This window comes from Anomaloglossus baeobatrachus, chromosome 1 (genome assembly GCF_048569485.1).
Source record: "Anomaloglossus baeobatrachus isolate aAnoBae1 chromosome 1, aAnoBae1.hap1, whole genome shotgun sequence".
Classification (NCBI taxonomy): domain Eukaryota; kingdom Metazoa; phylum Chordata; class Amphibia; order Anura; family Aromobatidae; genus Anomaloglossus; species Anomaloglossus baeobatrachus.
The window spans coordinates 246,117,502-246,138,962 of NC_134353.1; the positions used below are offsets into that span (position 1 = coordinate 246,117,502).

The window sequence follows — 21,461 nt, forward strand, 5'->3', positions numbered from 1 at the left end:
TTTGGACCCAAAAAGAATTGGAAAGGGAGCAATGCAGGATTGTTTTTTTCTTGTTTTTATTTATGCCATTCCGCCACATAAAAAAAATATCGACAAGACAAACTGTTTACTGTGTTCATAGAAAAGTGAATCACACATGATATTAAACTATTGCTCCCATACCTTTCTTTTCTACATAGTCCTTGTATAGGAAAGATATCTTGGCAACATTTAAAAAAAGTCTCTATATTGTAAAAATTATTGGATTGAATAAAAACACAGGATTTCTCTTCAAAGTATAAAATCCCGGTAATTTTTCTTATTTTATTTCTTAAAGAAGGTAAAAATTAAACCATACATCTACTGAGAAAATGAAAATCAAGGATCTCTAAGTACAAGTAATAACCAGGGAATGTAAAGCCATCCGCTAAACATCATTTTTATGTTATTTTCCAACACATTACCAGACTGCTCTGCTATGGCTATGTTAAGTAATAAACACCAAGCTCATACGTTAGTGGATAATGTGTGGGTTGGCAAGCGCAGTGCTCTCAGGTACATTCTGTAAGCCCTACTTCAGAGACAGCCAGGTACTCGTAAGGAAGTAGAAAAGACAAAAATTCCATACAGCACATATAATCTATTATGACAGATGGAGGAAACTCATAACTGACAATGGAATAATCATTTTCACTTTGAGAAACCTGTTCTGGGGAATTAAGAAAGTTACCAGGATGATTTATCTCTAAAATGTGCAGAATACGTTACAAACATGTTTTATAAAAGTAAAGGAAATTGTTGTGTTTTAAAGGGGTTTTCCCAAGAACAGAGTTAATTTTAAAGTTATTTTTAATCAATAAATATTGGAATAATAATAAGTTCCTCAATTGGATGTATTTAAAAAAATTGTTCCTGCACTGAGATAATCTTATTGCCCCTACTATGTACTGTGTAATGGCCGTGTCTGACCGTACAGGAACATGGTCTGATCATACCACAGCTCCTGGGCCAGGGAGGAATTGAAAAAAGTATACAGACGTTACAGCACGGGATCACAGCTGATTCTTTTTGTGAGGTAAGACATTTCCCTGCCTGTTTTGAAAAAAATATGTTTTTCCTTAAAGAATTATTTGTGATCCCGTACTGTAATGTCTGTATAAGTTTTTACTTCCTCCCCAGCCCAGGATGTGGTATGATCAGACCATGTCCCTGTACGGTCAGACACGGCCATTACACAGTACACAGCAGGGATACATTTATAAGATCTCAGCATAGGGACATTTTTTTATTTTTTTAAACACATCCAATCGTGGAACTTATTATTACTCCAAGCTCAATTGATTAAAATAAAGTTTTTACATGGTAAAATCTCTTTACTATCCACAATAAAAGGTACCAGGGTATATTTCTTGGTTCACTTTCTTTTACATAATCTAATATGAGCTTTACATAGATTTGGTGACTTCACCAGTTTTGGTGATGTGCCCTCCACAATAATTTTCCACCATTGTTATTAAAAGGGATTTTCTGTAAATTATCCCTTTTTCGTAAGAAGAATCACCATATATCATCCTTGTAATGTACAAACATGAAAAAAGCCTATTTTGTGACAGCTCTCTGCTCTCATAGATGAAGGTCTTGTACATATGAGTGTTTCTACTACAGAGATGCATTGTAGGATGAGAGGAGATGCACGTCCAACAAGTATCACCTCTGAAACTTTACAAAACAACATAGCATGAAATAAGAGCTAATAGTCATCCATGTAATAAATGAACAAAATCTCTTTATGATTAGACATCAACATTCAAAATTGCATCCAAAAAGCTAAATTTATGATAGCATTTTTTTAACTAACCCATAAAACGGGCAGTTTTCATTAGTTTGCGGGATCTAACTTTTGATAAATGTGTCTGTTTTCTCCATCTCTATGTCATCTGTTCTTCTTTGAGGAATACAACTTGCATAGGTTTCCCAGACTTTGCCAACCTTCAGTCAGTGAAAAACATAGAGGATACGGATGCGGTATGGAGGCATCTATGTGCTGGGTTGATGACCCATTGACTTGAATGTGTAGCTTAGTCCTCAAATTTTCTTTCTTTTTCTCTATCTAACAGATATATAAGTAGGCCCATAAACTACAATGGATATGTGTTCTCTCCTTGGGAAAAAAAAGTACAGAACATATGCATGAAACTCTGGCGAGGGAATAAGTCTTGAAAGAGTTATCCAAATAAGATTTTTTTTTTAGGCATGGATGCACTTAAAATAAAAACCTTTAGCAGACTCATCTTCCAGGTCCCCCTCGGCCACTTTGGAGGTCTGTGTTAGCTCTGGAAGCAATATCTGTTCTGTGGTAAAGGACTGTGGCAGCCTATTATTGACTGTCGCGGACATGTGACCAAAAGTGTGCATCATTAGATGTTTCTCTGATTACTTTTTCTTATACTCACTACATCCAGTCACAGACTGCAGCAGGCCTTTGTAAGAGTGTGTCTATTGTTTCATGAACCTATCCAAATGTTCAGCCATTACTAGTAGAGATGTGTGAACCTGAAGTTGGATGTATGGAGTTTGGGTTTGGAAACCAACTTGCAAAAAAACAAAGTTTGGGTTCAAAGTTCGAGTGAGTTACGAGTGCAAACCACTCAAGCAAGCAGCACTGTGCTTGGGTACGATTGATGCTCAACCCTGTGCGAGCTGCGTACAGTGTTTAAATGGTTTACACTGGGGGTAAAATCAGCATGATCAGATGCAGTGTGCATACACAAATAAAAAAAAAATTAAAAAACAACGCCCACCCTCCCCCGGAAGTGTTCTACTTATGGCTGGCAGCATGTGGGTGGAGACACAAAATGCCCAATTACTGACTTCCAGTGAGGTTCGGATAAAGTTGGGGTCAAAAACTGAACTCTTTTAAGGTTCGAATATACATGGATAGCCAAACTTCCAAAGGTTCGCTCATCTCTAATTACTAGGTCCTATGACTGCATGTTCCAAAACTTTAGAGCTGGGCAAGTAAAAGCATGCTTTAACGTTTTGGGATTAAATCACAGTTCTTTTCTTGAAGTCCTCCCAAGAACCTTTTTTTTCCATTCTAAACTAGGGTATCTGTGTATGTAGTGTTAGTGTCAGTGTGTTAATATACTGACCTACCACTATCTTCTCCAGTATTGAGCACTGTTCTGGTCCTCTTCTGAGAGACAAGTGACATTACCGCTGATCAGACTCTCCAGGCCAGACTGTGCCCTGCGTAACCTGGCTTTAGCTTTTACAATTTAAGCATATGGTAGCTTCAAGAGGAACCTCAAGACCCACCTCTTCCAACAAGCCTACAACCTACAATAGCCCTCAGTCCAGTAGACCACTGCGCAACCAGCTCTGTCCTCACCTATTGTACCATCACCCATTCCCTGTAGACTGGGAGCCCTCGCGGGCAGGGTCCTCTCTCCTCCTATACCAGTCTGTTTTGTACTGTTAATGATTGTTGTATGTATACCCTCTTTCACTTGTAAAGCGCCATGGAATAAATGGCGCTATAATAATAAATAATAATAATAAAATAGTGCATCAGTACAAGACTTTATAGGCTTGCAACGTAAAAGAGACTTCGAGCTCACAAATAGAGCAAAGAGTGATCCAGTTAGTCTAAAGACTGGTGACGCCACTCCGAACAGGACTAGAATGGTGCAGAATACCGGAGAAGATGGTGGTGTGTCTTATTACAGCATATTTATCTCTGGTGACTAGTTAGTTCTTGTAAAGTATATTTTAAATGCAAAATACAAAAGTAACTTACCTTACAAACACAATATTTTAAATAAATATTTTAATTTTATTATTGACATTTACAAGAAGAAAAAAGCATACTGATATGTTACAATTGTATCAAAATTTGAAAAATATGTATGTTACACAAGTAACAGATTTTACAGAAAAGCATTTTCTTGCCTTCCCTGAAAGTAAGAAAACTATACAGCATAGGAAAAATACCAATATCAAAAACAGATCAGGTAAAAGCACTTTTAAAAAAAATTGTTCCACAGTACAAAGTATCACAAAAGTGAAGTTCAAATCTCAACGTACAAATTTCTATGTAAGAATTTTAGTAAAAACTAGTATCAAGGTTTCAACAACTTACTTCCCATTTTTAGTGAGCGTCTGGAAAAGTCTTTACAAAAATAAATCTTCTGAAAGTAACGAATGAAATTTTGAAATATGTCTCAATTTTACTAAGACGGAAACTTTCTTTCAACCAATTTATTTTTGTTTTTCTTGTAAAATCAATGTAAGAAAGATCTTATGTTGTTTGTAACCATCTTGAATCTGCTATAATCCCTTTTTTTATCACCCATGTGCCAATATTTGAGTTATCTATTATACATCTGTAATGTTATAGTCTAGGTACATTAGAAGTTCCAAGAGAATGAATCTAGCTTTCAATGTCACCTTTCCATTCAGAGCAATTCCAAAAATGAAGTACTACATCTGTATTATTAACGTAACTGAGAAAAACAACATCAATTATAACATCCACGAGTATCACAATGGACCAGTTAAAAGTAGGAAGTCTACTTAACATTGTGCATGCTGGAAATAAGGTTGTAAAGTGTAATGCATGCAGATAAATTGAATAATGAACACAATTGCTTTAAATACATTTCAGTCCTTTCCAGCAGCAATATGTTTATTATTGTGAAGATGTCTCCTTAAATTTTAGACTGCACTGGCCGGTTCTTAAAATGGAGACGTTTCGTTGTAAACAAACATATAATGTTTGACTGTCATAAGCATTTGCAATTCAACAATCCAGTTATGTGATATCTAGACATATTGTTCTGTTTCTCCACTTTCAGAACCTGTTTTCGATGGACTTGCCTTTAATTCTTCATTTACATGTGCTGAGGCCTTTTCTGGTAGTGAAGCTAGATCTTTGAAAACATCTACATAATGCCCAAACCCTGGGCCCCAGTTCAATAGATTGTCCCAGTTGAAATTGCTAGCTTGCTGGGATAGCTTCATAGGTAATGTGCTATCAGCTGGTAAAGTGGCTGTTGGGGATTGAGCTCCTGAAGCCACACCCTCACCTCTGCGGCCTGGATATCTCCGTGGCTTTAATCTAGCACCATAGTTGTCTTCATCATCTGCATCTGACTCATTAACTTGAGTTAATTTTGGCATTCTTGATGTGTACACCATTGGCTTGTCTCTATCATACTCCATTTCTGAGCATGTGAAGGACTCATGTGAATCGCTATCTGATGATGATTCTGGAGCAGGAATGCCATCAGCTGGATTCCTTATTCTTGAAAGAGGCCTCTGGCAGTCCTCCTCTGATGAAGATCTCCCATGGTCTGCACTGCAGATGCTAGGGTTTCTTGGTCTGGGAGTATTAAGTCTTTCAACTTCCTCTATTGAAAGGCCAACAGGGGGTCCACTTTCTATGGCAATCTGTCCTATAGGTTGCTTAAGGCGACTTCCTGGCCTGGAGCTATGGCCTGCCATTGTTTGAGGACTCTTGCTCCTTCTGCCCAGACGAGTTGCGTAATTAAAAAGACCAGGCTGGCAGACATCATTATGCATTTCTAATGATGAAAGATGTAGTTCTCGTGCTGGACTGCTTCTGTAAAATGTTGAAGACTTGGAAAATGGTGCTGGACTATGACGAGACAAAGCATTTGGAGGTGGACAACCAGAATGGCCAAGTGTAGCAGTTCTAAGACCCTGTCCATAGGTTGGTTGATATGTTAAACTACTTGCACCCAAAGGCAATGGGGATTGTCGTGCAAAGCCAAGTGGACTATGTCTTTGAATAGAGAATTTAGGAGTGTGGCTCCGGAATTGCTTGTAGTGTTGAATAATGTCAGCATCAGAAGGAGCAATACTGCTGGCGTTATCAATATCATAATGCTCTATATCTGCATCAGGCATAGCTAAAGGTGCACTAGGTATAATTTCTGAGCCGTGTGGTATATCAGTTTCATCATATATTAGATATGGGTTTTCCCTTTCAATAATGTCAGGTTTAGGGTTCCCTTCAGGTTGTTTTCTTATTGTCATATCATCGCCATATGGTGGAATATTGTCAGGATCATCAAAGGCTACATTCTCACTTCCCTTTTTCTTCTTCTCTTTTGGTTTCTTCTCCTCTTTTGGCACTTTATTTTTTCTTCCTCTGCACTGGTTACATAAAATTAAGCTAAGGACCAGTAGAGCAAGAATAGTAGCACAGCTTCCAACAATTGCTGGTACAGCCCAAAGTGGGAGAGATAGCTGTTCAGTATTTGATATTAGAGTACACATATATCCTCCATTTAATCCACTCCTACAAACATTACCCTGAGGGCAAACCACACCAAGACAAGCGAGAACTGATTCACAGAAATTTCCAGTATGTGTCTCAGGACAGATGCAGTTGAATCCAGATTGGGAATGAGGTTCACAACTTCCTCCATTTTGGCAAGGGTTTGAGGAACAATCCCCAGGGGGTACACAGCTATATGCATACCACTGATTTATGCACATCAAGTCACCCCAACAGGGGTTACTGGCACATATGTTAGGACCTCTACATCCCAGTTTTACTGATGACTCTGATTTAGATATGTGCACCATATCATGTTTTCCACTGAATGGAAGATTCTCCCGGTTATATTTCACATACGCAATGCAACCATCAAAGCCTGCAAATAGGAAAAGAACATTTTAGTATGTCAAAAAGCAACTAATTATTTTACTTTACGTCATTTAGTTTTCTGTTTTCCATTTTTAGTCCATACAGTATGTAATAAAAGAACACAATTATTAAAATGGTAATTTAGCTTAATATACTTTAATCACTTGCAGACCAACTGACAATGTTAAACCTATGGGCAACCTATAATATGGCTCAGCAAGAATCTTGTTGCTATGTATGCAGTGCAGAAAGTAGCTATGACGCTTCTTGCTCTTGTGCCAATGATCAAATGATCGCCACATCCCAGGTAGCTGCAAGAGCAACTGGTCCTGTCAGTCCTTGTTCTGCTCCGCAGTGCATCTCATGAGGCTGCATCTTACAGTGCCTACAAAAAGTATTCATGCCCCGTGAACTTAAATGTATTTTATTGAGGTTTTTATGTGATATACCAACACTAAGTAGCATCCATTTGTGAAGTGTAAAAGAAATGATAGTTTTCGAAATATTTTTAAAATATATTCTAAAACATTATACATCAAACAGCATCATCAGGGTAAGATCATAAAAAATAGCCCAAGCTATGGATGTCTTATGGAGCATTGATCAACCCATCATCCAAAAATAGAATAAGTATGGCTGAGGAGGAGACAAACCTACCAAGACAAGGCCGTCCATCTAAACTGATATCCCAAGCAAGATGAGCACTGATTAGAGAAGCAGCCAATAGGCCCATGGTCCCACTGTAGAAATCCACAGCTCAGCTAGCATAATATATCTACAGAACAACAATTAGTTGTATTGCCACATATCTGGCCTTTATGGAAGAGTGGCAATAAGAAAGTTATTTTTGAAGGCAAGCCATAAGAAATCCCATTTCCATCAGGACAATGACCCTAAACATACTGCCAGAGCTACAATCGAATACTTTAAATCAAAGAATATTAATGTGTTTGAATGACCCAGTCGAAGCCCAGACAAGTCAATCCCATTGAGAATCTGTAGCAAGACTCAAAAATTGCTGTTCAGAGCTGCTCTTAATCCAATCTCACTGGAATAGAGCTATTTGAAGAAGAATGGGCAAAAGTTTCACCCTCTAGATGTACAAAGCTGGTAGAGACATACCCTAAAAGACTTGCAGCAGTACCATAGTTTTTGGACTATACATTTTTTCCTAAAAAATTTGGAAGGAAAGTGGGGTGTGTGTCTTATAATCTGGATGTAGTATTCCTAATTGCTGTGGGGCAGCAGTGGAGAGGAGTCACAGAAGGCAGGAGAAAGGTTGCCCACATTATTCCAGTGGCTGGGGCAATCATGTTTGCCCACTATTTAATGGGAATTTGTCAGCAAATTGTTGCTATCTCATCTGAATGCAGCATGATATAGGCAAAAAAAATCCTGAATCCAGGCACAATGTATCAGGTACTGTGTTACGGTTGCTGCGAGCACTGGAGACTATGTCCAGATTTCTTGCTACTGCACATGTGCGAGCGCTGGAGACTAAGTCCAGATTTCTTGCTACTGCACATGTGCGAGCGCCAGAGACTAAGTCCTATCTTGGAGCCATTGCACATGTGCGGGTGACATCATCGCTGACACGAGGTCACATGTCTCTGACACCTTCTATGCCGATTGGTCGCTGGTCATGTGCTTGTGACGCCTTGCTCGGTGATAGGCCAGCATGACGTCACTCCTGTCGTTCTGGCAGCGGATTGGCTCTGGTGTCCTCCATCTTGGATGAGGCACAGAGTCTATATAAGACCCTGACACACGCCGCATGGCGCTCAGTCCTCTTGGTTCATGCATAAGAGTAGACACTCTGTGCGCGTTCCTCTAGGCATTCCTCTGTCTATGCTAGGTGAGCGCTACCGGCAGGGTAGCGTTCTTATACCTTACAGCTTCGGCTGCTGTCCGTATCCTTACCTCTTAGGGGAGCGGACATAGGCAGGTGCCTGAGGCACATGGTCTGGCTGGGCCTTGTGATTCGACTCGTAGGTGGACGTTGCCGCTAGGGTAACGTTCCTTATACTGCGTCTGGCAGTTGTTCGTATCCTCGCACACTAGTGGAGCGAACGCAGGTAGGAGCTTTGTGCGGCTTACGCTGCTGTTCGTCTCTTTTGCACCACTAGAAGAGCGGACCTAGGTAGGTGCCATTTCGCACACATTGCCTTTGTCTCTGTGCTTATTAACAGAGATCATTACACACACCCTCCAAGTAAGGGAGGAATTGCTTTACTTACTTATTGTATCCTTCTGTGAGTTAACAGAGGTATTGCACTCTGCCATAGTCTGCAGCAAAGTCTTTGCACGGTGGACCCTGACTGTCTGATACTCCTTTAGGTTATTATCAGACAGCCCCCCGTAACATTAGGACTGAGCCAAGGGTCTGGCAGTTATGGCAGAATATCAGCAGTTACATCGTTACATACAAGTACTTGAGTCACGGCTCAAGAGTATAGAGGATAAACCTCAGACCATGGTGACAGCTGCACATGATCCTCGACTTGCTCTGCCAAACAGATATTTTGGCGATGCCAGATCATGTCGTGGTTTCATTAGTCAGTGTCAGATACACCTAGAGGTCAACTCTTCTCGCTTCTCTACGGAGAGGTCCAGAGTAGGCTTTATCATCTCCTTACTTCAGGACAAAGCCTTAGAATGGGCGACTCCCCTATGGGAGCGCTCTGATGTGGTTACTCTGAGACATCAAGACTTTCTTGATGCTCTTAAGGCGGTATTCATGGGTCCGCAGGTTACCCATGATGCGGCCCTGAGACTGTTAGATCTATCTCAGGGTTCGTTATCCACTAGTTCTTATGCCATTGCTTTTAGAACTCTGGTGGCAGAACTAGATTGGCCAGAGAAGGTGTTGATTCCTATCTTCTGGAGAGGGTTGGCAGGCTATGTCAAGGATGCTCTTGCTACTCGTGAGGTCCCTGCTTCTCTGGAGGACTTGATCACAGTAGCAACGAGGATCGATGTACGCCATAAGGAACATAGACTCGAGGTCTCTTCCTCACGCCCTAAGCATCGGGCTATTCCAGTTGTTGAGGGTCCACTACCATCTTCCTCAGCATCTGAAACATCTCCCACTCCTATGGAGTTAGGTCATACGTTCTCCAGACTACGCAAGTCTGGTCCTCCTATATGTTACGTATGTCGTCAGGCTGGGCACTATGCCAACAAGTGTCCTAGTCGTCAGGGAAACTCCCTGGCCTAGTAACCATTAGAGGGGGGTTACTAGAGACGTCTTCTGCACCCTCTAAGTGTTGTATCCCAGGTCAGCTCTTGTTATCTGAGAATACATGGCCTATTATGGCTTTTGTGGATTCCGGAGCTGACGGGACTTTTGTGTCCTCAGGATTTGTAAAGGGACACAATATTCCCTCTATCATGTTAGAGGCGCCTATTCCTGTCCGTGTTGTTAATGGAACTATGTTGTCTGACTCCATTACATTGAGGACAGTTCCCTTGCGCCTTTCCCTGTCTCAGGGTCACATAGAGGAGATTTATTTTCTTGTTTTGCCTGAGGGTATAGACGACGTCCTTCTGGGTCTTCCATGGCTTCGGACTCATGCTCCTCACATTGACTGGGAGTCTGACAGCATTATTAGTTGGGGTTCGAAATGTTAGTCCCGATGTCTTCCCTTACCACCTAAGGTCGTTGCGGTTGCATCAACTGATCTCTCTCCCATACCTACACCCTATTTGGATTTCGCTGACATGTTCTCCAAACAGGGTGCTGAGGTTCTTCCACCCCATAGGCCGTATGACTGTGCCATAGACCTTATCCCAGGTTCGGTTCCACCTAAAGGCAGGATTTACCCCCTGTCGATACCTGAGTCGGAGGCCATGTCGACCTATATAAGAGAGAGTTTAGAGAAGGGGTTCATTCGTAAGTCTGTCTCTCCCGCGGGAGCTGGGTTTTTCTTTGTTCGGAAGAAAGAGGGTGATGTGCGTCCCTGCATAGATTACAGGGGTCTCAACACAATCACAATAAAGAACAAATACCCATTACCTTTAATTTCGGAGCTCTTTCACAGACTGAGAGGAGCTCAAGTTTTTACGAAGTTGGATCTGCGGGGTGCGTATAACTTGGTACGAATTTGAAAGGGTGACGAATGGAAGACCTCTTTTAACACCCGAGACGGTCACTATGAATACCTCGTCATGCCTTTTGGTTTATGTAATGCACCCGCAGTATTTCAGGACTTCGTAAACGATGTGTTCAGGGATTTACTGTAATCCTCTGTAGTGGTGTATCTGGACGACATCCTGATTTTTTCTCCTGATCTGGAGACTCATCGTCAGGATGTCGTTCGTGTCCTTTCCCGTTTAAGGGAGCACTCATTGTTTGCTAAACTCGAGAAATGTGTATTTGAGCAGTCCTCATTGCCTTTTTTAGGTTACATTATCTCACAAGAGGGCCTGGCTATGGATCCTGCGAAGCTCTCTGCTGTCCTGCAATGGTCCGAACCTCATTCCTTGAAGGCGGTGCAACGCTTCTTAGGATTCATAAATTATTACAGGCAGTTCATACCCCATTTTTCTACTTTGGTGGCCCCTTTGGTGGCCTTGACTAAGAAAGGTGCTAATCCCAAAGCCTGGTCTACTGAGACATCTCAGGCTTTTGAGGCAGTAAAAAGACACTTTTCAACTGCTCCCGTTCTTCAAAGACCCGAAGAGAGTAAGCCCTTCCTCTTAGAGGTTGATGCCTCTTCAGTGGGTGCTGGTGCGGTCTTGTATCAAAAGAACGGTGCAGGTAGAAAAAGGCCGTGTTTCTTCTTTGCTAAAACCTTTTCACCGGCAGAGAGAAACTATACCATTGGGGATAGGGAACTGCTCGCCTTGAGATTAGCCTTGGAGGAGTGGCGTCACTTGCTGGAAGGAGCGAAACATCCTTTCCAGGTCTATACAGACCATAAGAATCTGACGTACTTACAAACCGCTCAGCGTCTGAATCCTCGCCAAGCCCGCTGGTCCTTGTTTTTCTCCCGCTTTCACTTCTCCATCAACTATCTGTCTGGGAGTAAGAATAACAAGGCAGACGCCCTGTCTCGCTCTATGCTTTCTACCCAGGAAGAGATTGACGAACCTCGTCTTATCCTTCCCTCCAGGGTTTTTCATACGCTCTCCCCTGTGACGTTAGACCAAATCCCACCGGGCAAGACCTTTGTTCCGCCTGATCAACAGAATGATATACTGTCATGGGCCCACACCTCAAAGGTTGGTGGGCATTTTGGTATTAGGCGGACACGAGAGTTACTGGAGAGGTGGTATTGGTGGCCACACTTAGCCAGCCACGTCAAGAGATATGTTGGTTCCTGCTACTCGTGTGCTCGCAACCGTCCATTACGGCAGAGACCGGCTGGGCTCTTGCATCCTTTACCAGTGCCAGATAGACCATGGGAGGTGGTAGGTATGGACTTTGTGGGTAATCTTCCATGTTCACAGGGACATAGATTTGTGTGGGTCATTACGGACCATTTCTCCCGGATGGTTCATCTCGTACCGTTATCGAGAATCCCATTTTCCAGGGTACTAGCCAAACTATTCCTCAAGCATGTCTTTAGGCTTCACGGGATGCCAGATCGTATCATTTGTGATAGAGGCCCGCAATTTACTTCCCGTTTCTGGCGAGATCTTTGTAGCCTTCTGCAAATTGAGTTGAATCTCTCTTCGGCATACCATCCGGAGACCAATGGTTTGGTTGAACGTACCAATCAATCTATGATTATATACCTTCGACACTTTGTTGCTGAGAACCACGATAACTGATCCTCCCTCCTACCCTGGGCAGAATTTGCCCTTAACAATTCGCTGGCTGAGGCCACTGGGCAGACACCGTTCGTACTCAATAATGGGCAACACCCTAGGGTACCGGTACCGTTTTCCGCTGCTGCACCTCCTCCTCTTGTGGCCGACTGGGCAACTAATGCCAGAGAGGTTTGGGATCGGACTCAAGAGTCGATCCAAGCAGCTAAGGACCGTATGAAGACGGTGTCCGATCGGTTTCGTCGCCCGTCTCCTGTCTTTTCTCCAGGGGACTTTGTGTGGCTCTCTGCAAAACACGTGAGACTTAGAGTGAGCTCTGTCAAATTTGCTCCTCGCTTCCTGGGTCCTTATGAGGTTCTTCGACAAGTAAATCCTGTAGTCTACCAATTGAAGTTACCTGTCCATCTTAGGATTCATGACAAATTCCATGTCTCACTGCTAAAGCCGGCTATTTTACCTCACGCTCGTGAAGTGCACTCTCTTGCCTCTGATTCCTCTCGCTCTAGCTATGAGGTACGAGCCATAGTTGGTTCTAAGATGGTTAGAGGGCGCAGGTTCTTCTTGATAGATTGGGAGGGCTATGGCCCGGAACATCGCTCTTGGGAGCCTGAGGAGGCTGTCCATGCTCCCGACTTAGTTGCCGATTACCTGCGTCGCTGGGAGGGGGGCCCTTGAGGGGGAGGTACTGTTACGGTTGCTGCGAGCACTGGAGACTATGTCCAGATTTCTTGCTACTGCACATGTGCGAGCGCTGGAGACTAAGTCCAGATTTCTTGCTACTGCACATGTGCGAGCGCCGGAGACTAAGTCCTATCTTGGAGCCATTGCACATGTGCGGGTGACATCATCGCTGACACGAGGTCACATGTCTCTGACACCTTCTATGCCGATTGGTCGCTGGTCATGTGCTTGTGACGCCTTGCTCGGTGATAGGCCAGCATGACGTCACTCCTGTCGTTCTGGCAGCGGATTGGCTCTGGTGTCCTCCATCTTGGATGAGGCACAGAGTCTATATAAGACCCTGACACACGCCGCATGGTGCTCAGTCCTCTTGGTTCATGCATAAGAGTAGACGCTCTGTGCGCGTTCCTCTAGGCATTCCTCTGTCTATGCTAGGTGAGCACTACCGGCAGGGTAGCGTTCTTATACCTTACAGCTTCGGCTGCTGTCCGTATCCTTACCTCTTAGGGAAGCGGACATAGGCAGGTGCCTGAGGCATATGGTCTGGCTGGGCCTTGTGATTCGACTCGTAGGTGGACGTTGCCGCTAGGGTAACGTTCCTTATACTGCGTCTGGCAGTTGTTCGTATCCTCGCACACTAGGGGAGCGAACAGAGGTAGGAGCTTTGTGCGGCTTACGCTGCTGTTCGTCTCTTTTGCACCACTAGAAGAGCGGACCTAGGCAGGTGCCATATCTAGTGGTTCGTGTCCTCGCACACTAGTGGAGCGAACGCAGGTAGGAGCTTTGTGCGGCTTACGCTGCTGTTCGTCTCTTTTGCACCACTAGAAGAGCGGACCTAGGTAGGTGCCATTTCGCACACATTGCCTTTGTCTCTGTGCTTATTAACAGAGATCATTCCACACACCCTCCAAGTAAGGGAGGAATTGCTTTACTTACTTATTGTATCCTTCTGTGAGTTAACAGAGGTATTGCACTCTGCCATAGTCTGCAGCAAAGTCTTTGCACGGTGGACCCTGACTGTCTGATACTCCTTTAGGTTATTATCAGACAGCCCCCCGTAACATACTGGATGTATGACTTCTGCCACGTATATTTTACCCTGAAACATTTCAAACAAATACATATGGTACTTTAAAAGCGACTAGGACTAAGCGAAACTGAAGACTAGTCATCACATTTTTTGCTTTCATTTTTTTCCTGTTTCCACCTCTAAAACCTAGGTGCGTCTTCTTGTCCAGTGCATCTTATAGTCCGAAAAATAAGATAATTGCATAGAAAAGTGGTCCTTCAAAGTATTGACTAAGGGGTTGATAAAAAATGCATGTCAAAATTTTCAGATTTATATTATTTTTTACATATTTAGAAAACCAGGTATCATTTTCTTTACATGCCACAAATACTTGCTACTTTGTGTTGGAATATCACATAAAATCCTAATAAAATATGGGATTAGTTTGTTGGTATAACCTGAAAAAAATGTGGAAAGGTTCACAGGGAATAAACACTTTTTCAAAGCACTGTGTAGGCTAACATATCAGCCACAAGTACAGGGAGGATCAGCCTTTTTTTTTTACAAAAAAAGTATAATTCATGCCTTTATGGGGGCCGCAATGTGTGCACTAAAAAAAATAATAAGCTATAAACAAATAAAACAAAGTATTAAAACTAAGAAAGCCCACACCACTTCTTCTATCCGATCCCCCAAAACCCCAAACTATTACTTCCCAATATAAAAATGACTGAAAGAGGGCAGATAGATGTGGGTTCCAACACTAGGACTTAACAGCTATCTCAAGAATGGAGCCCCATATGAAATGGAATGGTGGCCTCAGAAGCAGAGATAGCGTTCAATTGATATGAAATAAATGTCCAAAATTGGACTATAAGCGTGGTCGTAAGCATGAATTCCTAAGGTCCCTGCAATGGACCAATATCAGGAGAACTATACTACATTTCTAATTTTAGGTAATTGCTAATATGATTATTATTTCACCTACTACATATTGGGATAGGATCTTGGAGATGGGAATACCCCTTTAAGTTTACTGTGGGAATGTGATTTGTGTCAACTCTATTCAATACATTCGAATTTGGTTAAAAAAAGATGAGGTAAGAGACATAGTGAATCATTTATAATTTTAGGTATTACTAATATTACTCATACTATTAGGAAAGGATCTTAGAGATGGGAATACCCCTTTAAGCAATTAAGCTGAATTTGAATTGTGAAAGATATGCTTATTTCTATTGTTTATAAATGAAAGTTTTCTACCAATGTTCGATTATGTAAATGTCAAACATTTTAAATTCTTTAAAGCCTTTTTATATCATTCCATTCAATTAAAAATCATTTTAGGTAGGACTACAGAAATAAAATGTGCTTTTACCATTCTGATTATTTTGAGATATCTGTCCATATGGAGATCCACCAAGTTGAAGAGTAAGAACATTGAGACCTCCAAAGTCTTGTGTGACATGATGAATATCTCGATTGTAGGTTTTGTCCAGAGACAAGGTAGTTAGCGATCCATTCTTCTCCATTAGAAGAGTGTGCCATCGTCCATCGGCTACATACATTTCCGGGATGTTTCTCTCTACTTTCCCTGAAACTCCTGCATCTGATGTATAATGTAATTTGCCATTCTTCACCTAAGTTGAGAAACATAGAACATTAATGTTTTTTTTTTTTAATTTCTTACCTCCTTGACCTTAAAAGCTACATTTCCCTAATCAAAGCTCAAATTGACCATGGCTATGAAAGGTAATTAGACTCAAAAAACATTGGAAAAATATATTTAAATTCTTGGATCATAAGAAAAAATAACCTTTCCACTAAGTCACAAAGCTGTTTAACCTTACGATGCAGATATATTCAATTTGAAGATATACATGTGTAACTAAATAGCTATAATTTTTTACGGGTTTATAAAACCATTTCTATGCATTTTATAATCATCTTATATAACTGAAAGAGCTGTTAATTGGTCTACTGTGGTTCCACTGCTCTTTGTTAGCTACGTAGTCTTTAGTCAATCAGAAACAGAATGCATTGCATTTAAATTGATAATTTTCTGCTTCACCTAATAAAAAGTATAATCTGGTAGACTAGGAGCAATAAAGCATTTTGGGCATATTTGACATTTTTTCCATCTATCCAAGTAAATTATTGAGGGCTAAGGGCAAGGTGGTAGATAAATGAATACACATTGTTCATTGTAAACCTTGTACAGAAGGCACTTAGTGGCTTTTTATGTAGCTGTCCCATCTGTGGCTTGAGGGCCAGCTGGTCTCCATTGTTTCTTGCCATGTCCTGCCTAGACAGCTTCTTCTCATACTGTACTCCCAAATATGATTATATTGTAATATATTGAGATGTGAACTAAATTCTACTAGAAATTATTGAGCAGACCCCCAAATGCTCTTTTTCAACAAAATTCCCCTTAAATTGTTCATTTACATACTTGAGCTTGAGATTAAACATACTCTTCCCTATGTCATCAATCAGTTTATACCGTGCAAATAGTCATGGATGGAAAGTGTTTGATCTTTCAGAATATTGTGCTTTTTTACTCAATATATATGTATATAATCCACTCGTATATATTTCTTATACCTATAGATAGGAATAGATATGTATATTGGGATGCATCCCAGAAATCTCGGGAACTGTTGGCTAGTGATCTGTCTAATAAAGTGTTTTGCCAGCATTACTGCTGCTCTCATTTAGAATTATGACAAGCCTGACTGAGCCATCGCCAGGGACTGAAGTTATCAGGTTCTTCAGGGAGAGGTAAGTTCTGCAGACTTGTGTTTTTAATGCTAAAGGGAGTAAGATAGGGACACTTTTCTGGCATTAAATCACTCGTCAAGGTCTGTAACTTGTTTGCCATCTTTAAACAAATTTAAGAAAAGACCAAATGTAAAATTAGATATGGCTTAATCTGAGGAATTCACGGGGAACACAACAGAGAGACTGTTGTAGAAGATAAAAGGGTATAAGGGATTATCATATATTTTGTAGCAGACAAGACATTGTGAAACTAGAAAAATAGCAACTAGAGAAAATGTTCCACATATTTTGGCCTGAACTTTACACTAAAAAGAAATAGCACAAAAAATTAAATATATCAGTAAATCTACCTTTAATATCTTCCTATTCTTTGATCCTATTTTGCCTTACAAATAAAACTGAAAAATATATTAAGAACTCCTCTCTTTGTTTCTGAAGAGTTCATCCATGTCTCACATCAAACTCCTTGCTATTCTTTATGTGGCTGTGAGACAACTAGCTGCAGCAGAAATTGCCCAGCAACACTCTGTATGTACAGTCATATGAAAAAGTTTGGGCACCTCTATTAATGTTAACCTTTTTTCTTTAAAACAATTTGGGTTTTTGCAACAGCTATTTCAGTTTCATATAGCTAATAAATGATGGACTGAGTAATATTTCTGGATTGAAATGAGGTTTATTGTACTAACAGAAAATGTGCAATCCGCATTTAAACAAAATTTGACCGGTGCAAAAGTATGGGCACCCTTATCAATTTCTTGATTTGAACACTCCTAACTACTTTTTACTGACTTACTAAAGCACTAAATTGGTTTTGTAACCTCATTGAGCTTTGAACTTCATAGGCAGGTGTATCCAATCATGAGAAAAGGTATTTAAGGTGGCCACTTGCAAGTTGTTCTCCTATTTGAATCTCCTATGAAAAGTGGCATCATGGGCTCCTCAAAACAACTTTCAAATGATCTGAAAACAAAGATTATTCAACATAGTTGTTCAGGGGAAGGATACAAAAAATTGTCTCAGAGATTTAAACTGTCAGTTTCCACTGTGAGGAACATAGTAAGGAAATGGAAGAACACAGGTACAGTTCTTTTTAAGCCCAGAAGTGGCAGGCCAATAAAAATATCAGAATGGCAGAGAAGAAGAATGGTGAAAACAGTCAAGGACAATCCACAGACCACCTCCAAAGACCTGCAGCATCATCTTGCTGCAGATGTTGTCAATGTGCATCAGTCAACAATACAGCGCACGTTGCATAAGGAGAAGCTGTATGGGAGAGTGATGCGAAAGAAGCCGTTTCTGCAAGCACGCCACAAACAGAGTCACCTGAGGTATGCAAGAGCACATTTGGACAAGCCACTTACATTTTGGAAGAAGGTCCTGTGGACTGATGAAACAAAGATTGAGTTGTTTGGTCATACAAAAAGGCGTTATGCATGGAGGCAAAAAAACCACGGCATTCCAGGAAAAGCACTTGCTACCCAAAGTAAAATTTGGTGGAGGCTCCATCATGCTTTGGGGCTGTGTGGCCAATGCCGGCACTGGGAATCTTGTTAAAGTTGAGGGTCGCATGGATTCAACTCAGTATCAGCAGATTCTTGACAATAATGTGCAAGAATCAGTGACGAAGTTGAAGTTACGCAGGTGATGGATATTTCAGTAAGACAATGATCCAAAACACCGCTCCAAATCTACTCAGGCATTCATGCAGAAGAACAATTGCAATGGCCATCCCAGTCCCCAGACCTGAATAGCATTGAAAATCTGTGGGATGATTTGAGGCGTGCTGTCCATGCTCGGCGACCATCAAACTTGACTGAACTGGAATTGTTTTGTAAACAGGAATGGTCAAATATACCTTCATCCAGGATCATGGAACTCCTTAAAAGCTACAGGAAGCGACTAGAGGCTGTTATTTTTGCAAAAGGAGGATCTTCAAAATATTAATTTCACTTTTATGTTGAGGTGCCCATACTTTTGCACCGGTCAAATTTTGTTTAAATGCGGATTGCACATTTTCTGTTAGTACAATAAACCTCATTTCAATCCAGAAATATTACTCAGTCCATCAGTTATTAGATATATGAAACTGAAATAGCTGTTGCAAAAACCCAAATTGTTATAAAGAAAAAAGGTTAACATTAATAGGGGTGCCCAAACTTTTTTCATATGACTGTAAAGCACTAAGTTCAAGAAGCTGGAATAACAGTATTATTATAGAAATGCTCATCTTTCCTACAATGTACCTATCTGCTCTGCCCAATTTTTTCCAGAGTTGGGGATTCCTGTTCTCTAATTTCTGCTTATATCTTTGTAAATCATGTGTATGTTGGATTGTACAAAGCAGACAACGCCATTAACTTAATATTAAAGAACAAGACTTGTTTTGAATTAGGAAACAAGTTATAAGTTGTATCATTAATAAAATATGTTTTAACAAAAAAATGCATACCTTTATCATAGTGTAATTGCTGCTTTCATGAACCTGAAGTAAAATACCATTGTCACTTCTGGTCCTGAACTTTATTGCCAATTGATTTACGTACATAGTATCTGAATCCATATAACGGTGTCTTAAAAGATACTCTCTTTTCTTGGCCTGGCTTATGGTGTATTCAAGGTAACCTTTACCTTCAATGGATAGGGCAGTGTCTGGGCTTATATCTAAAAAAAAATAATCAAATGCAATGGAATTAAACTTAATAAGAAAAACAGTTAAATAATTAAACATCTAAAGGTTACCATCAATAAATACATTAAAGTAGAATTGGCACAAAATAAGTCGAGTATACCATAGGTAAATGCCATGTCAAATTATGGAACTCTGAAATATTCCTCTGAATTTTTAGACTGAAGAAGCTATATTACATGTCAAATATATCTTTGTACCGTGTTAGGCTAGCGCCACACATCCGTGCCTCCGGTACGTGTTTGGCATTTTTTACACGTACCGGCGGCACGGAGACATGTTCAGCAATGCTACCCTATGGTAGCAGGCACACACACGTAAAACCACACGGAACGTGTGTCCGTGTGCGTTTGTACGTGTGTGCGATTTTCAAAGCGCTGACATGTCAGTGTTTTCTCCGGCAGCACGGGTGTCACACGGCCCGCACCCGTACCACACGGGTGTAGTGTGGATGCGGTCCCGTGTGACACGCGCCGGAGAAAACACACATGTCAGTGAAAAAAAAACAAAACATTAACTCACCTTCTCCAGCCCTCCTGTCTCTGCCGCTGCTGCCTCTTGCTGCCGACCGCCGCTCATTATTCTCATTGAATATTCACTTCACTGCCTGGCAGCAGCAGCAGCGGGGAGACGGGAGGGCTGGAGACCGAGGATCAGCACCACGGACAGCAGCGCGGACAGCAGGAAGGACCAGGTGAGTATAATAATTACCGATTCTACGTGTGCTATCGCGGATAGCACACGTAGAACACACGTGTCACGCACGTACCAGAGACACGTACTTACCTGCACGCAACACGCAGGGAAAATACGTGTCTCTCGGCACGTGCGTGAATTTCACGTGAGTGTGGCAGAAGCCTTAGCCAGTAGAGATTAAAAAATTGTTTAAAAGAACTGAGTCCTCAGTGGTTGATACCTTTTAATAACTAACTAAAAAGATGGTAATAATAGCAAGCTTTCAAGGCTACTCAGGTCTCTTCATCAGGCTCAGTATAACAGAAAATCTGAAGAGATACATATTTATGATCTTTGACACATTCAGAGCAGGAATGAATGTGCCACATGGATTTATGGATTTTTACATCAATTAGGAAATGTGCTCCTCATAGCATCTGGGGACATCACAACTCTGGACCAGACCCCAATCAGAGGACAATAAAACTTTCACACTGCTTATCTATGAACTGCTGTAATATTTATGGCCACAACAGTTTGTCCCCTTCCCCTACTGATAGTTCTGTTTCACATAACTTGTCTTATTTACTGCTCCATTCTATGTGCTGTTGTGTATAAATATGTGACTCTTCAGATTTTGTGTTATATTGAGCCTGATGAAGAGACCTGAGTAGTCTCGAAAGCTTGCAATTATTACCATATCTTCAGTTAGCCATTAAAAGGTATCAACCACTGAGGACTCTCAGTTCTTTTGGAGCCATATTAAGCACCTAAGATGCTCCAAGATATCCTTTACTTAAAACTGTGTTTCTTCACCTCGGGTACTAGGATTCCTTGAAGTTTGCCGAAAGACAGCAACAGGAGGGATTCCTCAAGAGCCTATATCATGTTCCCACAATTTAAGACATTGGGACTTGATGTTGTGTCTGGAAAACCTTAAAAGGAATCTGTCAGGAGGTTTTTGCTATGTAATCTGAACGACAGCATGATGCAGGGGCTGAGACACTGATTACAGCAATGTGTCCATGTGTGCTTTTGTTTCAATGCAATGAGTGTTTTATCAGCAGGAGATTATCACTGCCGGACAGCATACATGTCTGCAAAAATACGGTCTATCAAAATAAAAAATTGATTAAATGAGAATAAAAAAAATAAAAACACCTTAATTGCATTTCTTTTGGATTCTACAACCAAGCGGG

General features: G+C 41.2%; 1 protein-coding gene across 1 annotated transcript in view; it reads right to left on the bottom strand.

Annotated features, from left to right (window-relative positions):
• Nucleotides 1–3,827: 3,827 nt before the first annotated feature.
• The window catches only part of FAT4 (FAT atypical cadherin 4), a 352,940-nt gene continuing 335,306 nt past the window's right edge, over nucleotides 3,828–21,461 (bottom strand). Inside the window, exons 15-17 of the mRNA XM_075348774.1 lie at nucleotides 19,351–19,562; nucleotides 15,496–15,757; nucleotides 3,828–6,662 (exon numbers count right to left, since the gene is read on the bottom strand). Coding sequence (XP_075204889.1) covers nucleotides 4,804–6,662; nucleotides 15,496–15,757; nucleotides 19,351–19,562 — 2,333 coding nt within the window. The 3' untranslated portion in view covers nucleotides 3,828–4,803. The remainder of the gene's footprint in view (nucleotides 6,663–15,495; nucleotides 15,758–19,350; nucleotides 19,563–21,461) is intronic.